A 26998-nucleotide genomic window follows, 5' to 3' on the forward strand; every position below is an offset into this window, starting at 1 on the left:
TACATAAAAAGAGACATATTTGTCCAGGAGGAAAGAGTAGGAGTTCCAAAGTGCTCTGACATGGTCAGAATACATGTGAAGTAATGTGGTCAATTCTGGGTAACACACTTTAGGAATGACTTTGGCAAACTGTAGCATGTCCAGAAGAGGTCGCCCAAGACAAGGAGGATACTAGAGAACAATGTTATTTGAGTCAAAGGAAATATAGCTTTTTAACCTGAAGAAGAGAAGGCTTAGGAAGGGACATAAGATCAGATATCTAGAGCTGCATGGAATCTCTGAGGCCATATATTTCTACCCCCTTATTTTATTGATGTAGAAACTGAGGCATGAAAATTACTTTCAAGCATTTAAAAGGACTGTCATATAGACTTATTTTATTTGGCCCAAACAAAGAAGTAGTCACAAAAGATGAGAGTTCCACAAAGTCAGATTTCAGCTTGATACAATGAAAAGTTTCATAAAAGAGATGAGTAATAATGGAAAGGGTTGCCCTGGGAGGCAGTAGGTTCTCTAAAATTAGAAGCCTTTGAGTGGAGGTTATTGGGAATGTTGTAAAAGGGTTTCCTGTTGGGTTAAAAGTTAGACTCAATGACATCTGCTATCCCCTCCAACTCTGAAAGTCTATGATGCTATCAGGAAAGATGAGAACAGAAAAATAAGCAGATAAGTGAAATCAGAGAAGGGAAAAGGAAGTATTCTACTACTGTCTATACCAAAATGAAAATACAGTGGAGATAGCTTGGTTAAAGGAGTATAGGCAGGCTAAACAGTTGATGCACAAACCAATAATTTGGTTTTGTCCTCGTCCTTTTCTTAGCTTTTATTTATGACTGTTATCAATTTTTTCTTTGATTATAATTAAATAATCCAGGTTACAGAGGTCTAGTCTCCTCCTGCTTTTATTCCAAGTGCTAGAGAACTGGGGGAATTATGGGAGACTGGTGATTGAGGAGGAGAACAGGGAGTGGCTGGTGATATGGGGACAGGGGAGAACTAATTCACAAAAAAAGACTTCTTGAAAGGAGAAGAATGAATAACATTCCCACCATCTTATACCTGGAAGGCTTCATTCAGATTTGGGATGAGTTATAGGTGCAAGTCTCTGGACAGCTCTCAGTATTTCTTTTGAAGTAGTTGAACTAATCCTAGCTTGGCTCATGACCTCAAGCTTTCTTGACCTAAGATCTTTCCCAATGCCCTTCATGAATGAGGAAGCTTACCTTTGCTTCGACGCCTGCTCCGATATTGTTCTGTGTAAAAAGTCAGCTGTGTCTCATCATCTGCCTCAGAGCCTGAGTTTCCCTTGGTTCTTCCAAAACCTATTCCCCCTATAAAAAATTAGAAAGCATTAGAACCAGCCTCTTGGACATCATAAATTTGGTGAGGTTTTTCATCTAAACCCCAGAAGACCCAGATTTAACTTCTTCCACCCTTTACCCAGCATACTCAATGTGAATCATAGCACCATATATGATGAAGAGTTTTTAGAATACAAAATGTTTTAACATTGAACGTAGACTGTTAGACCTGGAAAGACTGTGCAAGAAGTGACCTTAGAGCTCATATAGTCCATTCTCATATTTTCATAGAATAGGAAAGGGAGACCCAGATGTGTAAATTGAGGGGATTGAACCAGATCACCTCTAAAGTCTTGTCCAGCTTTAACTCCATCATCTTCTGTGAATCAGCTTGTCCAAAGTCATACAGCTATTCAATGGCAGAACCTAGACTAGAATTTGGGTCTCCTGGATATGCCTTACATTATGAAAAATAGAGAAAGAAAAATTGATTTTGTTTAAAAAGTTAGATATTTCAAATTAATTTACCATATCTAACTAATGTAAGAATTTCTCCTTTCCCAAATTGCTTGATATTTATTTTTCTGTGTACAAATTGCAAACCAGCAAATCTACTGTCTGCAACCCCCCATCATTAGACTGTAAGCTCCTTGAGGACAAAGTCTGGTTCCATTCTTCCTTCCTTATTTCCTTCCTTTTCTTCCTTTCTTTCTATCTACTCCTTATATCCTCAGCATTGTATCCCCAGACTATGTACATAGTGCAGTTCCTTGCACCTAAGAAGCACTTAATAAATGCCTTTAATTTAATTTAAATGGGACTTTATTTACAAAAATTCCTTTTCCATCCACCTTGTTAGAAACACAGGTGAAATAGTATGAATTTATATTCTAATCAGATAGAGGAATTCCACTGTGTAATCCTTATTTTTATCCTCGCTCTAAGATTCTGTGACTAGATTTGTGCCATCTCATAAAAAAGAGCTGAGATGGTTATTGGCCCGAACAATGGAGGAGAAATTCTATCATATATTATGAGAGTACATTGTTGGGTGTCCAAGCTACTTTACAAGCAAAATACTGACTGGGGGCTAAGGAGAACCAGAGTTCTAGTCTCTACTCTTTCATTCTCATGTATGACTTTAAGTATGTCACTTTCTAATTTCCCAATCCATAAAATAGGAGATCTTTCAATCAGATTATTTCTAAGGTCTCTTTGAGTTCTAATTGCCTATGAGTCTATAATACTGGTAATTTATTTGAGTATCTACATCGTTTAATAAATAATGCATTGTGTTACTCTTACTGCTGCTAAAATGCAGGAGTTTCCAGGCAGAACATTGTACTAGGAGTCTATAACCTAAGCCCTAGATCCTTTTCTGTGCTATCCAGTAGAAAGAGCATTGGCCCTGGTTCAAAGGATCTGGGTTCAAATCCCATCTGTGATTTGGGCTATATGTGTGGAAAGTCACTTAACCTCTTCTTGCTTTCCTCAACAGTAAAATGAGGGGTAGGGGAAACCTAGGAGTAGGGATAGGCTAGATGTCCTCTAGGCAAGCGGTTATCCATACAGTTTGGGGCTAAAGGGACCTTAGACATCAGCAAATCCAATTCCCTCTTTTTACTATGGGTAAAGAAATAGGCTCAAGGAGTAAGAGTGATTTATTACCAAGAATATTACTCAGAATAAAGTTAGGATTTGAACTGAGGTCCTCAGTTTCTGAATCCAGGGCTCCTTTCATTATATCACTTTTTAAAATTAGATTTCCTTTTTAATATGGAGGTATCTACCAATAAATAATCTTCTATAAAATAAACAATAAAGAAGATGGTATGTGAAATTGTGATTATATTATGCATAGTCTGTTTTTGAAAGCATATGCTAAATTTAACAAGGTAGTAACAAAATTGATACTCATGTCTCCTTCTAAACTTCTTGTGGGTTTTTTGTTTGTTTTTAATGTTTAATTTATGCTCTTAAGAATAATTTGAACCAGAAATAATGTACATTAAGCTTAAATAAAAACTGATACTCACATATATCAATAACTTAATACCCTGTGCGTGTACGCATGGGTGCGTGCGCGCGCGCACACACACACATAAACACTCCAGACTAGCTCTCATAGGAGGTAGAAATGAACATAAGCTGACTCCTACTCTTCATTTGTCAGAAATAAAGATCCATGAGTTGTCTGGGTAAACACAGACCTCATTGAGTTGCTCTCATCAAGTCCCACCTGTATCCTAATTTTCTTAATATAATGTATGCCCCCTCCCCACTCTATCCTTAACATGTCCTTAATTAACTCCAAGCCTTGAGTCTTTATTTTTTTTCCCCTTCCACACTCAGGATCAATAGGGTAGCACAAAAATGATATGAGTTGAAGTTATAATGGTACTCTACATGTGTACATATGCAATGACTGTTCTAACTAAAGTAACCCACATTGCTGTCATCTTTGAGTTTTACAAAGTGATTTCCACACCTGAACGATTAGAACATATGCCTGGTTTTAGGCCTTAGAGCATACCCAGTTACTCTCTGCCTGCTTCTCATCCTAACACATTGAACATTTGGAAAGCTGTTTCCTGGGCCTGAATGACTCAGAAGTTGGTACTATGTGGATGATAAAATGTCTTTTGACTATAAACTGAAAAAAACTGCTGACTCAGAGTTTCTGAACTGGAACTGAGTGCGCATACAAACAATGCAGCCTGCTCACCTATTTCTTTCCTTAGCATTTTGAGTGAAGAGGGTTCCTTTGAGCTTCCAGGTAGGGGAGGAACAGTTGGTCACATTCCTCCCTCTTTTTACCTGGCTGCCACATGTCTCTTAGCAAGCATCTCTGTTTTCCTACTGTTCATTTTTTATGACATTAGGTGAATGACTATTCTGATATGGGATTGCTCGCGGGACATCATGAGAGGTCCTCTACAGGCACCGCGGCTAACTAGTAAGGTTGTAGCAGTAGCCACCAAACTGGTAATAGCCTCAGACAATTAATAGCTGTGTGACCTTGGGAAAGTCACTTACCTCTGTTTGCTTCAGTTTACTCAAAATTAAAATAAAGATCATAATAGAACCTACCTCTCAGGGTTGTTGAGAGGATCAAATAAGACATGTTTGCAAAGTGCTTGGCACAGTAATTGTGCCAAGAAATTAGTAAGAAGTTAAAAACTGCTTGTTTCTTTCCTTTTCAAAGATTTGCAAAGTACTTTATATTGTTTTTTTCATTTCAGATTCACCACATACAACACAGTGAGAAAGATAGGGAAGATAGTGTAATACCTATTGGGTGGGGGCCGTGTATAGATGGTGGTTAAGATGCCGGGTGCCTCACCCATGGTCACAAAGCTGATAAGTAGGTGCAATGGAGTTCTGCCCCAGTTTTTCTGCCTTTCCATCCAGTGTGTCTTCCACTATCTTTTCCCAAGACCTTCCAAATCCCAAGCTCCAAGGTTCCATCAGCATCAGAGACCCCAGCACAAGCACAAACTCTGCCAGATTTAGTTCTCTGTTTTTAAAGTTTATAAGACTCTTGTCTGACACAGAGTTGGCACAGAACTGCTGGAGCTTTTGCAAATGACAGGCAAGGAGAGGACTCTGGAGATCAGCAGGGCCTTTTAAACTGTCATTAAAATATTTTACTGTTTAAAAAAAACCCTTTAGTTCATCTAGGTTATAGTGCAAGCATCACCGTTCTTGGCATAGGAAAAAAAAGAGTCAAAAGTGGCAGCAGTTACAGTCCCCTCCCTCTGGCCTTGTCAGTTTTTTTTATCTTCTGTCCAGGGCTCTGGGGGAAAGGATGGAGGGCTGTGTGCCTTTGCTAGTGAGGTGTAGGCTTGAGCAGGGACTCCAACCCAGAAGAATGAAGGAAGGAGTATGGGGTGAAAGTTCAGCTTTGGCCATTTCAATCTCAAGACACTCATTTACTGTAATAGAGAGAGCACTGAGTTATCTTGTGAACTTGGGCAAACCATTTAACTTAACTGGGTCTCAGGTTCCATTGATGTGAAGTAGGTAGAATATCCTTTACCTTTCTTTGCTTGATTGGGTTGTTGTGACAAAAACAAACAAATTAAAAAAAAACATTTTGTCAATAGAATGGTGTAGAGGATGGGGTGCTGGATCTGCAGTTGTAAAATATAGGTTCAAATCTCAACTCTGACACTTAGAAGCGCTATGACCCAGGACAAATTATTTAACCCAAGGGTAGGGAACCTATGGCCTCGAGGACACATGTGGCCCTCTAGGTCCTCAAGTGCAGTCCTTTGACTGGATCCAACTTCACAGAAAACACGTGACCCTCTAGATCCTAAGGGGATTTATTCTGTGAAGTTTGGATTTAGTCAAAGGGCCATACTTGAGGACCTAGAGGGCCATTTGTTGGCCTCAAAGTTGAAGGTTCCCCACCCCGATTCAATCTTTCTGAGCCTCAGTTTTCTCATCTATAAAATATGAATAATATGCCTGTAACACCTATCTCACAGGGCTGTTATAAGGCTCAGATGAGGTAAAGTATGTAAATTGCTTTGTAAACTTTAAAAGTGCTATGTAAATGTAGTTACTTATATTATGATGATAAATAAATTGTAAAGAACTATTGCAATGAGTTGTTATTATTATTAATCATTTCAGTGTCTTACCCACTCTACATTATTATCTGACCATTATACTTACCAAAGGTAAGCTCCTGGAGGGCAGGGATCACTATGCTTAGCGTAGGAAGGGACGAGATGTTATAAAGTCAATTTATTTTTAAAGTGTTTTAAGTGAATTCAGTCAAGCCCTATTCAATATTCTTTAATATCACCCCATTGACTAATAAGTACTTCAAACTCCTGAGCTTAGAATTAAAAGCCCATCTTCTTCCTCATCTCCAATCTAAGGCCAAACTATCATTTCAGTTTAGCTTTTCACTACATTTCTGTTAATAATTCAGGACATGGAGTCCCTGGAACCTATCTCTTATTCCTAAAGACATTCTGGAAACTTGGAATAACACTCCCTTGGATCTGTTTCTTATCTGTTACCTAGCTGTAAAGACTTGGCCTACATACAACTTCTACCATGAAACCTTCCTTTATTCCCTCTATCTGCTGCCACCGCAAACCAGAAGTAAGTCCGCCTTAGTACATCTCACCTTATTGACGGCACGAGTCACATATTCTACTTCATAAAAAATGGAGTTGCCCCTAAGAGATTACAAGTTTCCTGAAGACAGGGACAAATCTGGTGCTTATTCTGGTATCTCTTGCTATTTCAACCAAGCTTAAATTTGAGGACAATGCGAAGGTGGCCATAGGGGTTGGTAATTCAGGTCAACATTACTCCCCCCCACAGTTTTGGAGCTCAGGACCTCATGGGCATGTGATATCCTCCAGGTACTTGGAACAGTGGCTCACTTCAGAATCTATTTCTTCCTCCTGCCCATCAAAACTCATTCATTATGACTCCTTTCTGAGAGGAGCTGCTTTAAGCTTAGCTGACAGATTGGAAAACAGCCAATAAACCACTTTTCATGAAGGTGCTAATAGAAGAATGTGTTATAGAGCCCAATGACATTTACAGATGAATTTAAAGTCCAAAATGCCTTCAATACCCGAAGAGCCCGATATCTTTGCTTCTGCTTCAGTCCTGAACTCTAAGTCTTCCTTACAATAGGCACTCAATGTAACTCAGTATTTCAAGGATTTGTGATTTTGCCATGATAGGTACTCTTGCCACAAATTCCGTGATTTAGTAGAAGGTGTCCAGGAGTTAGTGTGGCCAAAACATTCATCACCTTGTAGTCATCCAACAAATGAATGCTCTTTATTTTGGTTAGCTTTACCCTTGTTACTGACCCAAACTCAAAATCCTCACAAATTCGTATAACCTGAAATTGCTTTCACATTTTTTTTCATTTGAACTTCGAAGTAACCTTGTGATAGAGGAACAGCATGGAATAGTGTCCCCAATTTACAGGTAAGGAAACAAGCGTTTCAGAGAAGTTAAGTGATTTGCCCATAGTCACAAGTATCAAGGATCGGATTTGAATCCTGACCTTCCTGATTACAAGTACATCACTCAATCCACTAAGCCACACTATCCTTGTTACCCTTGAAACTAGTCCAGTAATTTGTGCATAGGAGATACTTAATAAATGTGTATTGTGGTGGTAGTGGCGAAGTGACATTGAGGCACTCAGTGAACGTGTATTAATCACAACATCTTGTAATATCAGAGTTCAGAGAGAGACCATGAATGAAATAATAAATGGATGAATAAATCAATCTGCCAAATAGTGAAAGCTTATAGAATTGCAGATCGTGGGATCCTGGATTTATACCTGAAATGACTACTAAAGGCCATCAAGTCATACCACCTCATTTTACTAATTTTACTGAGCCCCAGATGGGTAAAGTGACTTGCCCAAGGTCCCACGAATAAGAAGCAGAGCTGGTATTCCAGCCCAGATCCTTAAACTCCAAATCCATTGCTCATTCAACTACAAATACTCCTAGAGTCTGTGTTAATCTCTGGAAATATAAAGACAATAGTCAACAGTCCTTGTCCTTAAGTACCTTATATTTAAATGAGAGAAGGGGCATCATGGACATACATAAGTATGTGTGTACATATGTGTATGTGCATATATATGCATACGTATATGTGGATATAGTTTTCATATCTATATATACACAAAAATATATATTTTTAAAGAAATTTGTATGTTTGTACATGTACATATATACATATATATAAAACAAACGCTTGTCTCCTCATTTCACTTTATACACCATATATACATACACATACTATTATATACATACTTATATATACACATATACATGTGTAAAGCAATTTGTATGTTTATGTGTGTGTGCATAAAACAAATGCTTGTTTCCTTCCTTCATTTTGTATATATGTATATATACATTCATATTATATACACACATAATTGTATGCATGTATATATACGCACAAGATGTATGTATGTGCATATACCTGTATAAATAAAACACATGCTTGTTTCTTTCATTTTAAGTATATACACATATGTGTATAAAATATGTGTATATATCACAAGTGCTTGTTTCCTTTCTTTCTTTGCAATATGTGTGTGTGTATAATATATAGAGAAAAGATAGGTGTACATTTTGTATATCTATATATACATATTTTGTGTATACATACGCATGCGTGCAGGCACACACAAACTGCAGGAAGGAAAGAAATAAGCACTTATTAATTGCTTAGAGTGTGCCAGGCACTGTACTAAATGAACATAGGGCACTTGTGTGGAGAGAGAGAATGAGCATCCAGGGGATCAGAAAAGGTTTCCTGTAGAACAGGTCTGTCCAACCTTAGGTTTTTGTTGAAACAACAGACAATATATTTTGATTTGCCATTTTAGTGAGAGCTCTGATGTAGCTCAGCTTCCTTTGCTAAAGCATTTATGTAAATTTCTATGCTTGTGGGCGGGCTGCATAAATTGGGCAGCATTTTGGACAGCCCTGCTGTAGAAGATGACTTCTGAGCTGAGTCATGAAGAAAATTAGGGGTTGTAAGAGGGGAAGGGGAGGAGGGAAGGCAATCCAGACATAAGGACAGTTAGACAGAGAGGAAGAAGGAAGGTTATCATCCAGGTCGTGAAGTCTAGTGCATTGCTATCTCTCTACTAGCATAGACTAATGGGGCAGCTCGGTGGCGCTGTAAATAGAGCACTGGGCCTTGAGTCAGGAAGATCTGACTTCAATTACAGCCTCATATACTTCCTAGCTATATGACCCTGGGTAAATCAACTTAACTGCTATCTGCCTCAGTTTCCTCAACGGTAATACAGAGATAATAATGACACCTGCCTTCTAGGACTAGTGTGAGGATCAAATGATATTTGTAAAGTGCTTTGGTGCTTACCAAAGGCTTATTCCTTTCCCTTCTACAAAGCAGAAACTACACTGGCCCAGGAATCAGAATATCTAGGTTTAAGGACTGACTCTGTTATAATCTGTGGCTAAAAACTTCTCATCTCAGAGATTTAAAGCTGGAAGAGACATTATAGATCAAATTGTACAGTCTCTTAATTTTCCAGTTGAGGAAGCTAAGGCTTAGAGAGGGCAGGTGGCTTGTCCAAGGTCATAAAGGAAATGGCAGAGGTGTATCTGGAGTCCCAGTGTCCTGACTCCAGATCATACACAATTTCCACAACATCCCCCTGGTGCCTTTGGGTCTGGGTTTCCTCAGTTTTACAGAGAGGGAGTTGAGTATTAGATGATCTGTAAGTACTTTTTCAGTTCTGAGCCCTAAGATACCTTGGAGGAGTACTCCTGTTTGGGGTTGATTTTATTTTAGTCTGGTTGTGTAGTACTGTGGAAAGAGCATTGCCTCTGGAGGCAGTGGGTTCAAACATGAGTTGGACATGGACCCAAATCATGCTTCTGACACTCTCTGTATAATGTTAGGCAAATCTCCTAATCCTGCCAGGGCTTCAGTTTACTCATGTGTAAACTGAAAGTCTTGGATTAGATGGCCTTTGAGGTCCCCTCCAAATCTATATGTATGATACTATGTGTTGTTATAAGGAGTGGAGAGATCAATGATTTACTCAAAGAAATAAATCCCTAATGGTGGATTCACATGATTAGAAAGGGAGAGATGTTTTTAAGGCAAAGGAGACTTCCTAACAACCATGAAAGCATACCACATAGGAAGTTATCAACTTTATTCATTTATATGGTCAGTTTTGCTGAAAGCAATATGGATTTGGAATCAGGTTTGGGTTTGCCTGTTGGCTCTGACCTTTATTCATTGGATGGCTCCCTGCAAGCTAATTTACTTCTCTGGACCCATCAGGAAAATGATGAGTATGGACAAAATGATCCCTAAGGTCCTGTATAGTTGTAAATACTTCTGGTAAACCTAAGGCTACTCAGTGTTTTAAATACAACAGTGGTGAATCTTCCGTGAACCCTGGGGAAAAGGATCTTCACTTGATTATGGAGCCTTAGGACATGTGAAGACATCACTGGTTGCCTGGGGATTACCTCACAACAACATAGAGTTGGCAGAAGCTTGTTTCTAAAGTGTGGACAGACATAACCCGCAAGGGTAAGGACTGATTATGAACTCAGAGATGACTCAGACTGCTGTTTAAAAAAAAGTACCCTTTGCTGGCATTTTAATACCCTGTAGATGATTTAGGGCACTAAATTGTGGTCATTAATTACCTTGGGCTCCATGAATATTTCCATTAGAGTCCTGAAGATTGCAAATGGCTAGAACATGATAGCACTATGATCAAAGCACAGAGAGGAGTACATAAACATTTTCATGTCCTACTACTACCTATACCTCCTGGGTGATTGAGGGAGGGAGAATGGGGAAAGAGGAGAGGAGCAAAAAATAGAGGTTAGGCTCTCAATCACCAAGGTGAACTCCAGTTAGAAAGTTGGAGAAAGTGTTTCCAGGCATTTGGTGTCATCAGCTATTGCTTTGCTCATGGTATATCTTATATGTGTCTTGCATGAATGAATCAATGAATGATTGAATCAATGAATCAATATCTTGGTCATAGGAGACCAAGGCTCTGTCACTCACTCAGAGAATGCTGCAAGCGACTTAATTTCACTGGGGCTCCATTTTCTAATATTTAAAAGGGGAGGGTACATAGACTATATGGTTCCTGAGGTTCCTTCTAGAGCTATCATTTTTATGAATCAATATATGATCTGGCTTCCCAAGGAGCCACTGTGTGAATGTTAGAAGGTTCCTAAGCAGGCTCCATATTAAAACTAGGCAGAGAAAATTGGTAGCTAAAGAACATAATTCTAAGAGTTCCTAGAAAGGCCTTAAAGAATACCTGCATTTTTAAAATATAATTTCCTAGAAGTTACTAAAATGCTAGTATGCATAGAAGCAGTCTGGTATAATCCAAAGAACACAGTACTTAGGCAAAGTCCTGTGTTCTTATCATAGCTCTATCACTAATTTACTGTGTTATCTTAGACAAGCACCATAGCTTCACTGAGTTGTAGGTAGTTTTCTCAATCTGAGAAAGGGGAGGTTTGGGAAGCAGTGGGGTACAGTGGAAAGGGGGCTGGTTTGGGGTCACTATGTAGATTCAAATCCTGGCCCTGCCATTTACTGTTTATGTCACGTTGGGGTAATCGCTTCACCTCAGAATTCTCATTTCGAAAATAATGATGTTGTACTAGATGGTCTCTAATGTCTTTCAGAGCCCTAAATCTATGATTTCATGAATAGATGACCTCTACAGTCTCTTCTGGCTCTATGGCTCTATGATTTTATGTGTCAATCACTAAGCTACATAAGAACATTTAGCATAAGGGATCAATACTTGCGAACTAAACGGTACAAAAAGAGAAGTGAGAAAACTTCAAAGAGAAATGATGCTGACTTCCTAATTTTTCTTATGTCTGGTCTACTCCTAAATGAATAAATGGAAAAATAAAAACAAAACAAAACCCAAAATGTGGGACATTGGTAGCCCACTTTTCCCAATAGAACAGCATAGTAGAAACATTAACAATGACTTCTGCTTCCCCTGGGCCTGAAGGTGTTAACATGCCCTCCAAGCTACCAGGTGGACCCCCTCTCCCATGGGAGCCATTGGCAATCATGTGGGCGGTAGCCCAGCCCAGCTCCCAGAGTTGCTCGGTCAGCTGCCTGGCTAACCCTCTTCTGTGTGCCTCTGTTCCGGCGCCTGCTCCTACAGCCATGATGGATGGCAGTGACATGTTAAATTATTCAGGCTGGATGTCTTCTGTGAGCTGGTGACAGCGATATTGCATTTTTAGATTACCCAGAACTGCATAGGATAGAGAAATATGTGAGTCAGGAATGTGGCGCCAGTACCAGTGCTGGTTATGGAAATCCCTCCAACCCCACCCACTGGGAAATACAGTGTGCCAGCAACCAGGCAACTCTGGAAGGGCAGGGATGGGGTCCTAAAGTTACACAAGATGAAACAGCTCCTTCAGCCCAAGGTTAAAAGAATCACAGAAAACCAGGCCAGGAAGAATCTTTAGGAGATAACAAAAAACTAGAGAGCATAAAATGTCAAAGCTAAAAGATACATTAAAATACAGAATGTTAGAGCTGAAACGGACTTCAGAACATAGAATGTCAGACCTGGAAGATACTTTAGAACACACAATGTAAAAACTGGAAGGGACCTCAGAACGCTGAATGTTAGGACCTTAGAATGGACTTTAAAACATAAATGTCAGAGCTAGAAAAGATTGGGTTTTGTAAAGTTATTTTTAAAAATAATTTATTTCTATATATTTGGTTTCCTTTGTGATCTTATTTATTTTATTTTAAGCATTTAAAAACCTTTAGAGGTGTCCCTAGGTTTCACCAAATTTCCAATGGGTGTATGTGACACAAAAACAGTTGAGATTTCCTGATCCAGACCAAGCTCTTATCATAGTTGGGGAAACTGGAGTCCAGAAAGAGGAAGAAATTTGGTCAGAGTTACACAGAGAATTAATGGCTGAGCTAGAACTCAGGTATCCTGACTTTCAGTCCAGCATTCTTTCCATTACACCAGGTTTCCTTTGTCTTGGCCTCAGTTTCTTGGTCTGTCAAATAAGGGTATTGGGCTAGAATATTTCCAAGAAGTTCTTCAACCTCTGATATTCTTTGATTTCCTAAGGTTTCATAGATTCCCAACATTCTATTCCATCCCTAACCCACACAATTCTTCAGAGTTCTTCCTACTTCTTCCCCACATCTTGCATCACTTACTCTCTCCTCTTAGCTACTTTGTCCTTAAAGTAGGAAATGTTAAAATGTAGCATGGGATAGGGCAATGAATTGGAGAGAAAAGAAAGCAGAATCTGTTCTATTCTGTCATGGGAACAATGGGCCAGCATGCTTACTTGTAGAGAGACAGGATCACAGATATTAAACTTGGAAGTGTCTTTAGAATTCAAATAAATTCTCTCTCCCCCTACCCCCACCTACAGTTTAGAGCTGAAACTGAGGTCCAGGAAAGAAGTAACTTTCTCAATCAAGCCTTTGGACAGTCAGGCCTGACTTGCCTTTTCTTTTCTTTTCTTTCTTTCTTTTTTTTATGCTCAGGGAAACACCAAAACAAAGAAAAAAAATACCACCAGATCTCTTTGAAAAAAAGCTGCAGGTTTTTAAACAGCTCCTTCCAAGAATCCTCTGATTTTTAGCTTTAGCAGCTTTGAAACATTGCTCAGCTGCCCCCCATTGCATAGAAGATACACATGGCCCAAATTGGATGTTGTTGGTGAGAGGCTGGGACAGGGTAGGAATCCCAGGCTTTCTCAGATGTGATTTGGAAGACCATTGTCTTCCTTCTTCCTTTATTCCACTCTCTTCTCCCTGACTAAATTCCCCTAGTAGTGGGGACCTACATATAAAGTTTGGAGAATGCCAAAAAGCATTCATACACTTCTCGTGCTCTGTCACTACAACTATTCTATTAGGGGAAGGGTTAGCCTAGCCTCCCTGAGCCTCAGTTTCCCATAAGCAGATCCTCTGGGTATGTCCCTTTCTATTTTTCCTCACATCCCTCACCTCATATCTTTGTGAAGTTTGCAGATGAAAAGAGCTCTCCAAATGCCAAATGTAATTAAAACTGATCCAAGTGAAATAGAAGGAATTCAATTTACTATTTGCGTTCTTCTTTTCCTTCCTTGTACAAGTTTCGGGTTTTAAATAGCTTTGAGAAAGGGGTGGGGGCACAGCAGAATAGAGCCAGATATCACAACAACCCTAATCTCCAGGGCTGTACCATTAAGGCAGCTTGAAAAAGGAGATGTATTGAAAGTACCGAATTGTCACCACCACCCCCCAGTCCTCCCTTCCAGAGTCACATATCCCACTGTTGTGTTGTAGGAAACAGTGGAAGGTCATCTATTCAACCTCCCATGGTGCTCCAGATGTTCCGGAGCACTGCTCTCTCATCATTTTTATCCTGCTTGCTGATTTATTAGCTTGTTAATCTACTCCAACAGCACTCTGCTCTAGCACACGGAGACTGGAATGATTCCTTTCCTCCATCCAAGTTATATGCCCTATACACACACACACACACACACACACACACACACACACACACATATATATATATATATATATATATGCATATATATATATGTATATATATGTATATGTATATATATATTTTTTTTTCCAAAGTAGATGTTAGAGGGCAGGTATGATAGTCACAGACAAAATCTTGGCATTTCCTGTATACTTCATTCCCTAACCCACTTTCTTAAGACCCTAGGTCCAGTAGAATTAGAAAGATCCGTCCTTAACAACATCAACAATTAAAATTAATAATAATAATAATAACTGAATAATGTTGCAGTACTTTTTCTTGTTGGTATTCACATTTATACGTTTTAAAGTTTACAAAGCTTTTTCTCACAATAGCCCCAGGTGGTATTTAGGGCAAACATTTTAATTCTAATTCTAAAGAAGAAGAAACTGAGAATTAGAGTTAATGGAACTTGCTGACAACTAGTCACAGAGAGAAATTATCAGACATAGGTCTTCTGACCTTGAGTCCCATTCCAGTAAGCTGAGGTCTTTTTAAAAGAAAACCCAGCTTTAAACACACTCTACACAAACACACACATCACAGACATTTACTAGATAACTGCTAGGGTGATTTATGCTAATTTTTTGTGTTCAAAAAGCATTCATTGCCATGTCACTAGACTAAAAATATAGGCATAATCTTGAGACAAGTCATAACCTCTTTGAGTCTTTTTCTAACCTATGAAATGGGAATTATAATAACCAGCTTACTTATCTCACAAGATGTTTAATCAGGATCAACAAAGACAGTGTAAGAAAAGCCCTCTGAAAGATTTAAGGCCCTCTACAGTCATAAAGCACTATTATTATTAAATTGACAGTTCTCCTAGCGCTTTTAAAATAGCTTTCGGTTTACCAAAAGTTTAATTACCTGCAACTTTTCAGCTATTATGTAAAAATGAGATACAACCATACTTCTCTGGTGGCAGACATTAGAAAGCCAAGTGAATTTAAGCATGTCATTCACATGACAATAGCTTTAGAGCTGAAAGGGACCTTAGAACTAATCTAGGCCAATTTTCTTATTTTGTATACGACTTTCATATGACCTGCCAAAGATCGCACAATTCATAAGTGAGCGGAGTTTGAACTCAGCTCCCTTTGCCTCCAAGTCCAGTCCTCTATCCAATGCCTCCTGACATAATCATTTCAGAAATCCTTAAGGACTCTCATTTCTCAGTGAGAGACCAGACTTAGAATAACAAATTTAGCAAAAAGAAACAAAGAAAGAAAAAGGTCAAAAGATGTTAATTGATTGGCCCAAAGTCATGCAGGCATCCATTAAATAGCAAAGACAATATGCCAACCCGAATCCTCTGACTTCCCATCCTTTTCTCTTGCATTGCAGGGTGTGGGGGATGGGAGGGACTACCTACCTAGCTCTAGGGAGCCTCTGCCCTGCCTTAGCAGTCACTAGCTGCAAAGCTAGAGTTGGTGAGGTTTTTCTTATACACTCAGCTGCCCACACAAGCAGACTAGTTGTAGATCCAGTGGTGAGAAAATTCCAGGAAGGGTCATCCACATGATAACAGCAGCCAACATATAGATAGCATTTTAAGGTTTGCAAAGCTCTTTACATGTATTATCTTATTTGATCTTCACATAATCCAGTGGAATTAGAAGGGTGCCTCTTTACCAACACCAAAATTAAAATTAACAATAATAATAACAGAATAACATTGCAGCACTTTTTGTTGTTATCCACATTTACGTAGCATTTTAAGGTTCACAATGCTTTCCCTCACAACAGCTCCTTGTGGTATTTAGTACTGTCCTTATCCCCATTTTACAGATGAGGAAGAAGATGCTGAGGGATAATAAGGGACTTGCCACAGGTCACCTAACTCATAAGGGAGTGAAGCAGAGTTTGAACTCAGCTCTCCTTGCCTCTAAGTCCAGTATTCTAAAAACTGTCTCATGATGCAATCATTCCAGAAATCCTCCAGGACTCTTATTACATAAGAGACTAGGCTTACAACAACAAAAACAAGTACAACAACAATAAAAACAAACAATCCCCTTGAACAAGGACATATTGACTTCAAAATTATCATGAAGATATAGATGTTCCCCTCCTTGAATCAATTTGAGAAGAAAGAGGAGAGGGAATAGGACAACACTGTATATCCAATGGAATGGGGGTGAGGAGGAAGGCACAAGAAAGGAGACAAAATTGAAATGCTCAAAATCAATGAATTCATTAGTGACTTAACAGTAGCCAGGTCTTCTAAGTCCTAGTCCAGAGGCAGTGTGACAGTGTAGAGAATACTGGAATCAGAGTAAGGAAGAATCACATTCATATCACATCTCTACTATGCAGAGTTCTACCTGGGTGAAGTTGGCCAATCCGTTTAATTTTTCTAGGTCTCATTTTCCACTTCTATAAAAAGAGACAGTTAAACTCAGAGGTGGGATTCAGCTGGTTTGCACCGGTTCGGCAGAACCGACACTTAATTTTATGCTGGGTTCCGCGAATTGGTTGTTAAAATGGCACTTGTTATCAGTGTTTGCTCTAAGGTGGGCGCAACTATACATTCCTTACTTTTTTAACGTTCATCTTCGCAAGAACATTTTCGAAGTGCTCCTAGTAATGTTCATAGGGAAGTGTCTCTTGCTTCCCAAGGTGAGAAACTTCTTTGGTCTTTCCCCCTTTCCATGGTTCCTTCTCCTCCCTGCCTTTCCCTCCCATCCTCTTCTCAGGATAGCTCCTGGCTTTTGATTATGGTCAGTCACGGTTGCCGTCATGGCATCTCATTATCCCAGGTGCACAGGCTCTCATTGGCTGAGCCCAGGTCTCTGAGGGCTGGCACTTTGGGAAGGGCTGTTCGCCAACTGTGCATCCTCAGGCAGCTGTGCTTCGAATATTTCAGACTGTGCTGTCACATCCTCCTTGGTTGCTTGGAGTGTGGAGGGGATTGTTTCCTCTGGCCAACTGATGGGGGTGTTTTTCTTTTGGCAAATGTGGGGTCAAGGTTCAGAGGAGGCACAAGCATCGTTGTTTTCCATCCACCCCACTCTTATTTCTGGGCCCTTTGCCAAGCCATGGGGTGAAGTGGCTGAAAGGCCACCTTACCTTGCTTTCTTTCCTCCTCCTCCTCCTCCTCCTCCTCCTCTTCCTCTTCATCCTTCTCCTCCTCCTCCCCACCCTCCTCCTCCTCCTCCTCCTCCTCTTCCTCCTACCTGCCCCCCCCCCCGCCCAAGCAGGCTTTCCCCTAGGTGCCAAACAACTCTGAGCTCAATAGGTCACTTAAAAATTAGTGAATCAGTGAAACGTGTTGTGGAATTTTTAAGGTTAATGGTAAAAAGTTGTCAGGCTTAACTTTTGGTTTGGTTTATATTTAGTGAGAGAAAAGATGCCAGCACACTTAGCACCTCCCCTCCCCCCTCCCATCTAAGTAGGCTCTTTTCAACACAAATGGCCTACTTTCTCCCCTTCTTTACTTCTAGCTTGATAGTGTCAGAGTCTCCCAAAAGGCAGAGGTTGCCAAACAGGCAAAGGGAGGGAGGGAAAGGACTGTTTCAAGGACTCCTAGGACAATTGATGATAGGTGTTCTGCTGAAATGAAAGTGTCCTAGGTGTTCTTAAGAATAGCCTTAGTACCAACTCTCAGTTTCTTCCTTAAGAATCTTGGGCAGGGCTATTTACAGAAGTTAAATCAAAGGCTAGATATTAAGATATTTGTTATGTGTCCACAACTGTTGGGGATCCAGAAATAGAAAATAATCTCTTACTTCAAGAAGTCAAGATTCTAGGTAGTAGAGACAAGACAATGGTTCCAACAATGAGATGGATAAACGATAGTTTGTAGTCCAGTGCTAAGTAGTTAGGTAGGGAACAATGTCACATTTTTAAACAGGGCTACGGCATGACTTTGGATGAGTCATTTAACTTATCCAGACTTCACTATCTTATCTGAATAATATGGGAATTGGAGCTGATGATCTAAGAGTTTCTTCCAGCTCTCAATCTCTGATCACATAAGGGCAATGACAGTTAAGAAGGTTGGCTCATTTAATGGTTTTCAGGATGAATTGGAGGGAAAGAGGTGGAAGAAAAAACTCTCCTGGGAGACTAGAGAGGAGAGAGCTTTACTTCTATCTGTGATGGAGCATGGCTCAAGCATCCGCTTCAGGTGGGACTTCTCTGTTTTCTGTTATATTCTCAAGAAATCCAGATTAGCTAGCCACTGAGGTACCTACTAATTCTGAAATTCTGTGAAGTGTCAGAGCCCAGATGATGTCAAATATAGGATAAGCAAAATTAAAAAACCTGAGATCTGTTCCTTACTCACATGGTTAGTGACTTATGCATGATTTGGACTGAGGTCGTCCAGTATTCAATAAATGCTTACCAAGTAACTGATTAAAAAAAGTCATTAGGGCAGAGAACCGGTTGTTAATTTATTTGAATCCCACCACTAGTTAAACTCCATAGTTTTTGACTTCTCCTCCATCTCTGGATCTGTGATCCTCTAATTCTCACTCTCATCACCCCACATACCCAATCAGCTGTCAAATACCTCCACAACATTCTCTTCTCTACACTCACATAAACACCACCCTAGTTCACGTCCTTATCACAATTCACCTGGACTGCTACAAAAGACTTTTAATTAATATCCCTTCCTCAGGAGTCTAGGGCAGCTAGGTGGCTCAGTAGACAGAATGGTGGGCTTGAAATCATGGAGATTCCTCTTTCTGAGTTCAGATCTGGCCCCCATCACTTAATAGTTTCCTCACCTGTAAAATAAGCTAGAGAAGGAAATGGCAAACTGCTCCAATATCTTCGCCAAGAATATGTGTGACCCTGGGTAAGTCACTTAACCCGGTTTGCCTCAGTTTTCTCATATATAAAATGAGCTGGAAAAGGAAATGGCAAACCCCTGTAGTATCTTTGCTAAGAAAACCCCAAACGGGGTCACAGAGAATTGGACACAACTGAAATAACTGAATAACGGCAATAAAAACAACTTTGAAAACCACTTCAATATCTTTTCTAAGAAAACCCCTAATAAGGTCATGAAGAAGTTGGACAGGACTGAACATGATTGAGCGACAACACCTCAGGTATTTACTCTCTTTAACCCAGCTTCCACACTGAGACCAAAGTAATTTTCCTAACATTTAGAACTGACTATGTCCTGGGTGTTACCTCACTCTAAGTGAGTGCATGAAAAGGCCTTAGCCTAAAAGGGCCAGGGTCTCCCATTGCAACCTGGGTCATCGCCAGTCATCCTGATGAATATCTGGTCCCTCAATCCAGATGGCTCTGGAGGAGAAAGTGAGGCTGGTGACCTTGCACAAGCCTTTCCTCACTCAAATCAAAGTCAACTGTAGGTCATGTCATCATTTCCCTGATGTCATGGTCCTCTTCAAAAACAAAGGACAAACACAACCATGTCATTCCCCCATTCAATAAATTATAATGAATCCCTACATAAACTCCCCTGTTGGACATCTAAATCTCTTCACAAGAGACCTTTCCCGTCTTCTTATACTTATTCTTCTCTCACTCTGGGTTCCAGCCATACTGGCCTATACTGCTCAGTGCATTTGCACTTGCTGTCCCCCAGGCCCAGGATGTACATCTTCCTCTCGTCTCCTTCCCCCCATCCTTAGTTAGCTTCATGATTCAGCTGAAGAGGATCCTTCTTCATGAAACCTTCCTCCCCCTCTCTATCTCCCATGCTATCAGCTTCTAGCACACCCTATTCTGAAACCACTCTGTATTCATTTTGTATATGTTATGTATATAATGGTGTATGTTCATGTTGTCTCCTCCATGAGATTGCACTCTCCCCTCTCTCCAGGACTTACCACAGTAACTGGCACCTCTGCTTAATAAATCCTTGTTGATTAATAGCTGGAAAATGGCAGAATGAGGTCTACAATTCAAGTCTTCTGTACCCAAGTCCAGTGTCCTCCCCACTATACACCACAGAGTTTGAGGACTGGGAGCCAGAAGTGACCCTAAAGATGATCTATTTGGTAATGGGTGAGAAATTGAGATAGAGAGTCAAGTGACTTGTTTAGGATCACACGTGGAGCATGGAGCATGTCGGGGATTCAAACACAAATCTTCTCAATCTGAGTTCAGAACCTTTCTCATTATACTCTACTGAAGCACAATTCTACAATCAACCCTCACGATTAACTTGAACTACTAAGTTTGGTTCACTAATCTGGGCTAACCACAGGCACTGTGCCCATTTCCCTTAAAGCTGGGCTCCTCAGATTGGGCCAAAAACAAATCTACCATCTTCCTCTTCCTCTTGTTCTCTCTCTCTCTCTCTCTCTCTCTCTCTCTCTCTCTCTCTCTTTCTCTCTCTTTCCATTTATATATTCATTTAGCTATTTATTTACTCATTTACCTATGTGTTCATTCATTTGTCCACTCAGTGCTATCCATTTTGGTTTCACACTTCCCCATCTATTCCTTTAGAAAGTGTAATTGCACTATGGTAATGAACTCAGGAGCTCATCTTATAAAACCCAGTAGAGAAAAATGACACTGGCTAATCTTCTCTAAATCAGATTATAGATTCCATAATTAGAGACAGAAGGGTACATCATCTAGTTGAAACTGAGGCCCAGAGAAATAAACTGATTAGACCAGGGTCACGCAGGTACAGCATGGATTCAAACTTAAGCCATCTGATTCTTAGTGCAGGCCAGTGCTGCTTCCAATGAACCTCTCTGCCTCACAGTTGGAGAGGGCAAGATGGAGAAAATGGTGGCAAGTTTCTTGATTCATTTTCAGCATTTTGGGATAGCTTTCCTGTGTTCTATATTTAAATGCTTCCCTCTACCCTACCACCTTCCTCCTCTCAAAAGTATGTATCTCACTGAAAGGGGGTGGGGAGGTAGGGCTTTTGAAAGCCTCTGGGATCTTGTTGGATGAAAATTCAGATAACAACTCATAGCAATAATGACCATTAATATTTCATGCAATCATTAAGACTAAGTACCATCATATTCCTTTCCACACAGATGGCATCTTTTAGCAGAATGTCTCCTGATGTTTTAGAAAGAAAAATGCAATAAGGGAGGAGCTTCTATGTGAGTCCCTTCCTTAAGCTCCCTCAGCCTCTGTTTCCCAACCTGTAAAGCAAATGCCACACGTATAAACCATCAGCACACTTGAAGTTGAAAGTATGCAAAATATTCTGAGGTAATGGGGTTTGTATAAGTACAAAATCTTCCTACTTATTATCAACCCTCTAATAATCCCTTCCCAAGTTTTATTTCCAACCCCCCCCCTCACCCTTGCCTCCCCTGTCGATGCTTCTTAATTTCTCCTCTCTCCCACAGCTATTTATTATTGAATTCAATTCAGCAGTTAGGGAGACCGTTGATAGAGTATACACTTACACAAAATAAAGCTGAATTGTCCCTGTTATAAGCCAAGATATTAAAAAATATACATCTTCCTGGTGGGTCTCCTGGAGTGTCTGATGTTAGAGACACTTAGTTTGGAATTAGATTTAACGACCCCATCGTTGCATGCAGTCTCAAATTCTGTTAGTTTGGCCCAAGCGTGGAGAGAGGAGAAATGAAAGAGATCCATTTATAAATTGGTTGTTTTCCCCATTTAAAACACACACATACACACACATGCACACATATGCACGTACATACATGCAAGACAACGTAGGCTCTGCAAAGCCCTTTGGAGTCTCTCTTCACTAAGAAGGAAATCCTTTTGCTGTTAGCAGTTCCTGCAGAGAGAGCTCTCCAGCTGCAAGATCTTGATGAGGTTAAGCATTAATTAAATTGAACTGCGAGAAAATAATTATGGGCACAGATCCATCAGGGCGAGTTGTCACTAACCAGTAACAAAGTTGGATACAAACTCCATCAGCGAAACTGTCAGGCGGCTGTTAAAAAGCATATGAATGTGTCCCCAAAGGATAATTTCAGTGGGGGTAGGTAAGGGAGAGGATGTGGAGGGTTGGGTTGGAAAGGATTAATGAAGCAAAGGGCTTTTATTTTCAATTGGAATGTAAAATGCAAACTTAGTAAGTCCTGACATCATCATTTAACCTTACCGTCCAGCTGCATTCCCATTTCTAACATGCTAGTGGGACAATTAAACTTTGGTACATCAAAGCAAAATTCCCTAAATCTGAGACGAGATGAAAGATTAGAATTTTTTTAAGTGTATAAAGGTTCATGATCCAAAAATATAATCTCATTTCCATGGATGCTGTATCCTTAATAATAATTACAGAGGAAAATGAGTACAAATTAGAAGATTCAGAAATGGAGGCTTTTTTTTTTGCAGGGGGTGGGTGGTGCTGATGCCCTTTCTGCAAAAGCAACACTAGCCTCAGAGGTGTCTGTCTGAAGGGACACTGTATAAAAGGGGGTAGAGAATATAAGAATCTGGATTGACAGATGTCCTTCGGCCAGGAGGAGATAGAAGGGATGAAAAAAATTAATATGCTGAAAAATTCCAATCTTCCACCACTCTGATGAATTCTGGATACCTCCCAGAGGGAAAGATGGTATTAGACTGAGGCTTGATGGCAACACCAGGGCAAAGCTGGTCTGGAGTGACCAAAGCCACAAGTCAAGGTGTGCTACATGTGGGTAGGGAGGGCTGGAGGTGGCATTGAAGGTTGTAAGAATGGACATCTGGTAACATAGATCTAGGTAGGCAATTGGTCGGGTCCAATGAGCTTAGTGGATAGAAGGAGATTGGTAGGGCACTCTACATAGATGGAAGATTCTAGAGTCTGAGCAAGATCCAGGCTCTAGGCTAGGACTTGGGATTTGAATCTAGCAGGGATAGGGAACCTGTGGCCTCCAGGCCTCATGTGGCTCTCTAGGCCCTCTAGGTCCTTTAATAAAAGGATTTGTTCTGTAAAACTTTGACTCAGTCAAAAGGCTGCACCCAAGGACCTAGAAGGACACATGTGGTCTGGAAGCCACTGGTTCCCTACCCCCGGCTCTAGTTTCTACAAATGACCCAGTTTGCCACCTTGACTAAGTCACTTCCTTTCTCTGAGCTTTAATTTTCTCTTTCATTAAATAGGAGTCCTGGACTAGATTATCTATAAAGTTTCTTCTACTTTTAGTAATCCAATTAAGGACTTAGGACAGGGTATGAGCCAGAGCAACACCAATGAGCAGTGTTAACAGGCTCTAATGCCACAGAAGAGGAAGTTTCTTCTCTCCCCTCTTTTATGCTCCTCTCTCACTGTGGCATGTTCAGGACTACCTGTGTTTATTGATCATTGTGAAACAGAGGCCAGATACCTACAAGTAGATCCTTATTTTGATCGAAGAAAGGACAGTAATTCTAGGAATATCTCTCCGATCCCCTAATAAAAACATATTTGTACAGTGCTTTTATTGTTTTTTTAAAGGAATCTCACAAACATGGAAAGATCACTGGATAGGGAGGCCTGGGTTTTTATCTCAGCTTTATTGATTCTGTGTGAATTCGATCAAATCACAATCACTCTTTAAATCTATTAAATCTGTAAAAGATTATATGGATAGATAGATGGATATAGACAGATAGATAGATAATATAATATAAATTCTTATATAATTGCCACTTTGATGAAGTTACTTCCTTTCTCTGAGCTTTAATTTTCTCAGGCTCACAGAGCAAAGAATTTAAGTTTTAAATCTGAAATGGCAATTATTGTATAAATATATATTTAATGCATTTATAGATACAATATATTCTATATGAATGTATATAATAAGTATATAGTATAATGGATATATAATATAATGGGTTTATAGATATAATATTGAATATATAATAAATATATATATATAGTATAGTGAATATGTATCCATTATACTATATATGTATTTATTTATATATGTATATGTATTTATTGTATCGACACACACACACCCCCATAGAGCACAACGTGTTGTAAGAGAAGGTCTGAAAATCAGGAAGATCTGGGTTCAAATCCTGTCTCTGATGCCCAGTATCATACAGTCACTATGCAAGTCACTAAACTGTTTAGTGCCCCCAGGCAATGTTGTAGGAATGCCAGAATAGATGCCAAGCTTGTTCATATAGATATTTCCTTACTGGGAGCTTCTAACACTGATGAAACCACTGGTTTTTTTGAAAACAGGCAAAGCAAATACAGTGAATAAAGTGGAACAGGGTAGATAAAAGTTCACTGGATTTAGAGTCATGTCTTGGGTTCAAAACTTGGCTTTGCTATGACCTTGGAAAAAGCACCCTGCCCTTGCCTCAAACCTCATAGGATTTAGTTTTTTCTATGATGAAGAGATTTGAACCATAAGACCTCTAAGGTTTCTTACAGCTTAGCTAGTCTATCATTCTAGGACTAGATAATCTCTAAGATTCCTTTCAGGCTCTGATCCTAAAAACAGCCTTCTAATACAGATAGATACTTTTTCAGTTCTAAAATTCTGATTCCTTAAGAGTTTTTTCCCCAAAAGATACATATGCTCTATTTTCACAAACTGTGAAACTAAGACCCAGAGAAGGGAAATAATTTTCCCAGATAAGCGGCAAAGTAAGGTTTATCAAAAACAAATGACCTCCCATGCCACCATGATTCCAGACTGCTTAGCATGAAAAACTCGGAACTGCAAACACTTTACCCCAGCTGATAGACAGATGGCCTAATGACCTCTCTCTAGTATTTGCTTGACACTGGGTAGGATAGCCTTCTGCAGGAAACATAGCCACAGGCTTGTGGGAATCTGCTTTGCCCGGGCAGAGCAGACAGAATTGAATGAGAAAACTCCAGCATATTTCAGGCACACATGCCAAACTGCCTGAAGGAGACAGATACTTTAGGAAAGCAAAGTTTTCTGAGGGACATGTCAGGGAAGATTTATGTCAAGGCAGCTGTGTGCTCTGCTTCCAAATCAGCCCTCCCCTGACAGGAAGGGAGAATCCAGGGAGGACATAAAGCATATGGGGGGCCCTACATAGTTCATCTCTCACTTGTAAAAAGAAGCGTGGTACAGGGGAAAAACACTGAATTTGGAATTGGAGGACCTGGGTTCAAATCCTGTCCATGCCGTTTGTTCCTTGTTTGACCTTGGCCAAGTTAAGTTTTTAGGTCTCAGTTTCTTCATCTGTAAATGATGATCCCACCCCTGTCCTGTCTCTGTGTCTTTGCACAGACTGTCTTCTCCAAGCTTGCCTTCTGAATTTCAGCTTTTCAGAATCCTTACTTTCCTTCAAAGTTTAGCCCAGGTACCACTTTCTACTCAAAGCCTTTCCTGATTCCCCCAGCAACTAGTACACCCACCTTCCCCAATTACTTTGCATTTGTCTTATATATTTATATATGCACATGCTTTGTTTTATTTGGGACCAGAGCATGATTTCCTTGGCAGTGGTAACTCCTCTCCTACTGTAATTTAGCACCTTCTGCATGACTTATTGTTCTGGAGAGTTACCAGAGACACTGAGAGGTTAAGGGTCTTAGCCAGGGTCACACAGCAGGTAAATGGAAGAGGCAAGACTCCTCTCTTTCTAATCCTGAGGTTTACTCTCTATCCATGATGCCATGTTGCTGCTCCATTCCACATCATTTCTCCCAATAGAATGTGGGCTCATCGAAGGCAGGAGGTGTTTCATTTCTCTCTTTGTATCCTCAGTGTTAGCCACAGAGAAGACAGTTAATAAATGCTTATGGATTGAGTGAGTTAGAAATTGAACTTGATCACCCTGAAGGGCCCTTTCCTGCTGCAAATATATGATGTGATCTAAGAAATGCTGTAGCTGAGGTAGTAACACTTTGGATGCCTCGTTCCAGTTCTATGCTACTGGGGAAGTCATGCCTCCTCTTTGGGTCTCAGTTTCCCAAAATGTAAATTGAAAAAATATTACAACACCTAAGACACGTGTCATTTTGAAGATCAAATGGGAAGGTATGTGTAAAAACCTACTTGACAACTTCATGGCCATATAAAGCCTTTTAGTGGCAGCGGCAGATGATCATAAGGGCTCTGATGACAGAACCTAAGTCAGGATTTAAGAACTAGTAGAGATGATCTAGTTCAATCACCTCATTTTACAGAGAAGAAAAAGACCCAGAGGCAAAGTGACCTACCTAAGGTCACAGAGGGGAGTCAGTGGCAGTCAGGGCTAGAACTCATATCTCAGCTCCTTAGCCTGACCTCTTTCTCTTGTCTCTGAACTGGGTTGTCTCAAAGTCCTGACCTAGGCATTCTTTTGATGACAGAGCTTTAGGGAGGCTCCTGCTTCATACGGGATGTTTCACAGGCCAAACTACTGCCCTTAGGTAGGGAGCATCTGCTTAAGGGGAAATTAGGGATGAGCCTACAGAATGTCTTGTAGCATGGTCCACTATCTTAGGAAAGAGATGTTCTTTCTGGTAACTGGCTGTTCAATATTTAAGCACAGCCATAGCCAAATAAGCCAAATAATTTAAAACCATTAAAGACTCTGAATATTGTCTTCAAACTAAGTGAATAATTTATGGGCTGAGCTGTAATAAAAGGAAAACCTAACACAGGGGAAACACACCCAGAATAAGAGATCGGGTTTCAGACTTATAAATAAATGAACACGCTCCATGAGTAAATGGGCCAGACAGTGTTTCTGTCTCTGGGTGTACACTTGT

At 40.1% G+C, this 26998-nt stretch overlaps 1 protein-coding gene across 1 annotated transcript in view; it reads right to left on the bottom strand.

Moving 5' to 3' along the window:
- ASTN2 (astrotactin 2) overlaps window positions 1–26998 on the bottom strand; it is a 1142502-nt gene that overhangs the window by 777524 nt on the left and 337980 nt on the right. Inside the window, exon 5 of the mRNA XM_036751653.1 lies at window positions 1224–1331. Within this exon, the coding sequence (XP_036607548.1) occupies window positions 1224–1331 (108 nt within the window). The remainder of the gene's footprint in view (window positions 1–1223; window positions 1332–26998) is intronic.

The sequence above is a fragment of the Trichosurus vulpecula genome, chromosome 3, assembly GCF_011100635.1.
Source record: "Trichosurus vulpecula isolate mTriVul1 chromosome 3, mTriVul1.pri, whole genome shotgun sequence".
Classification (NCBI taxonomy): domain Eukaryota; kingdom Metazoa; phylum Chordata; class Mammalia; order Diprotodontia; family Phalangeridae; genus Trichosurus; species Trichosurus vulpecula.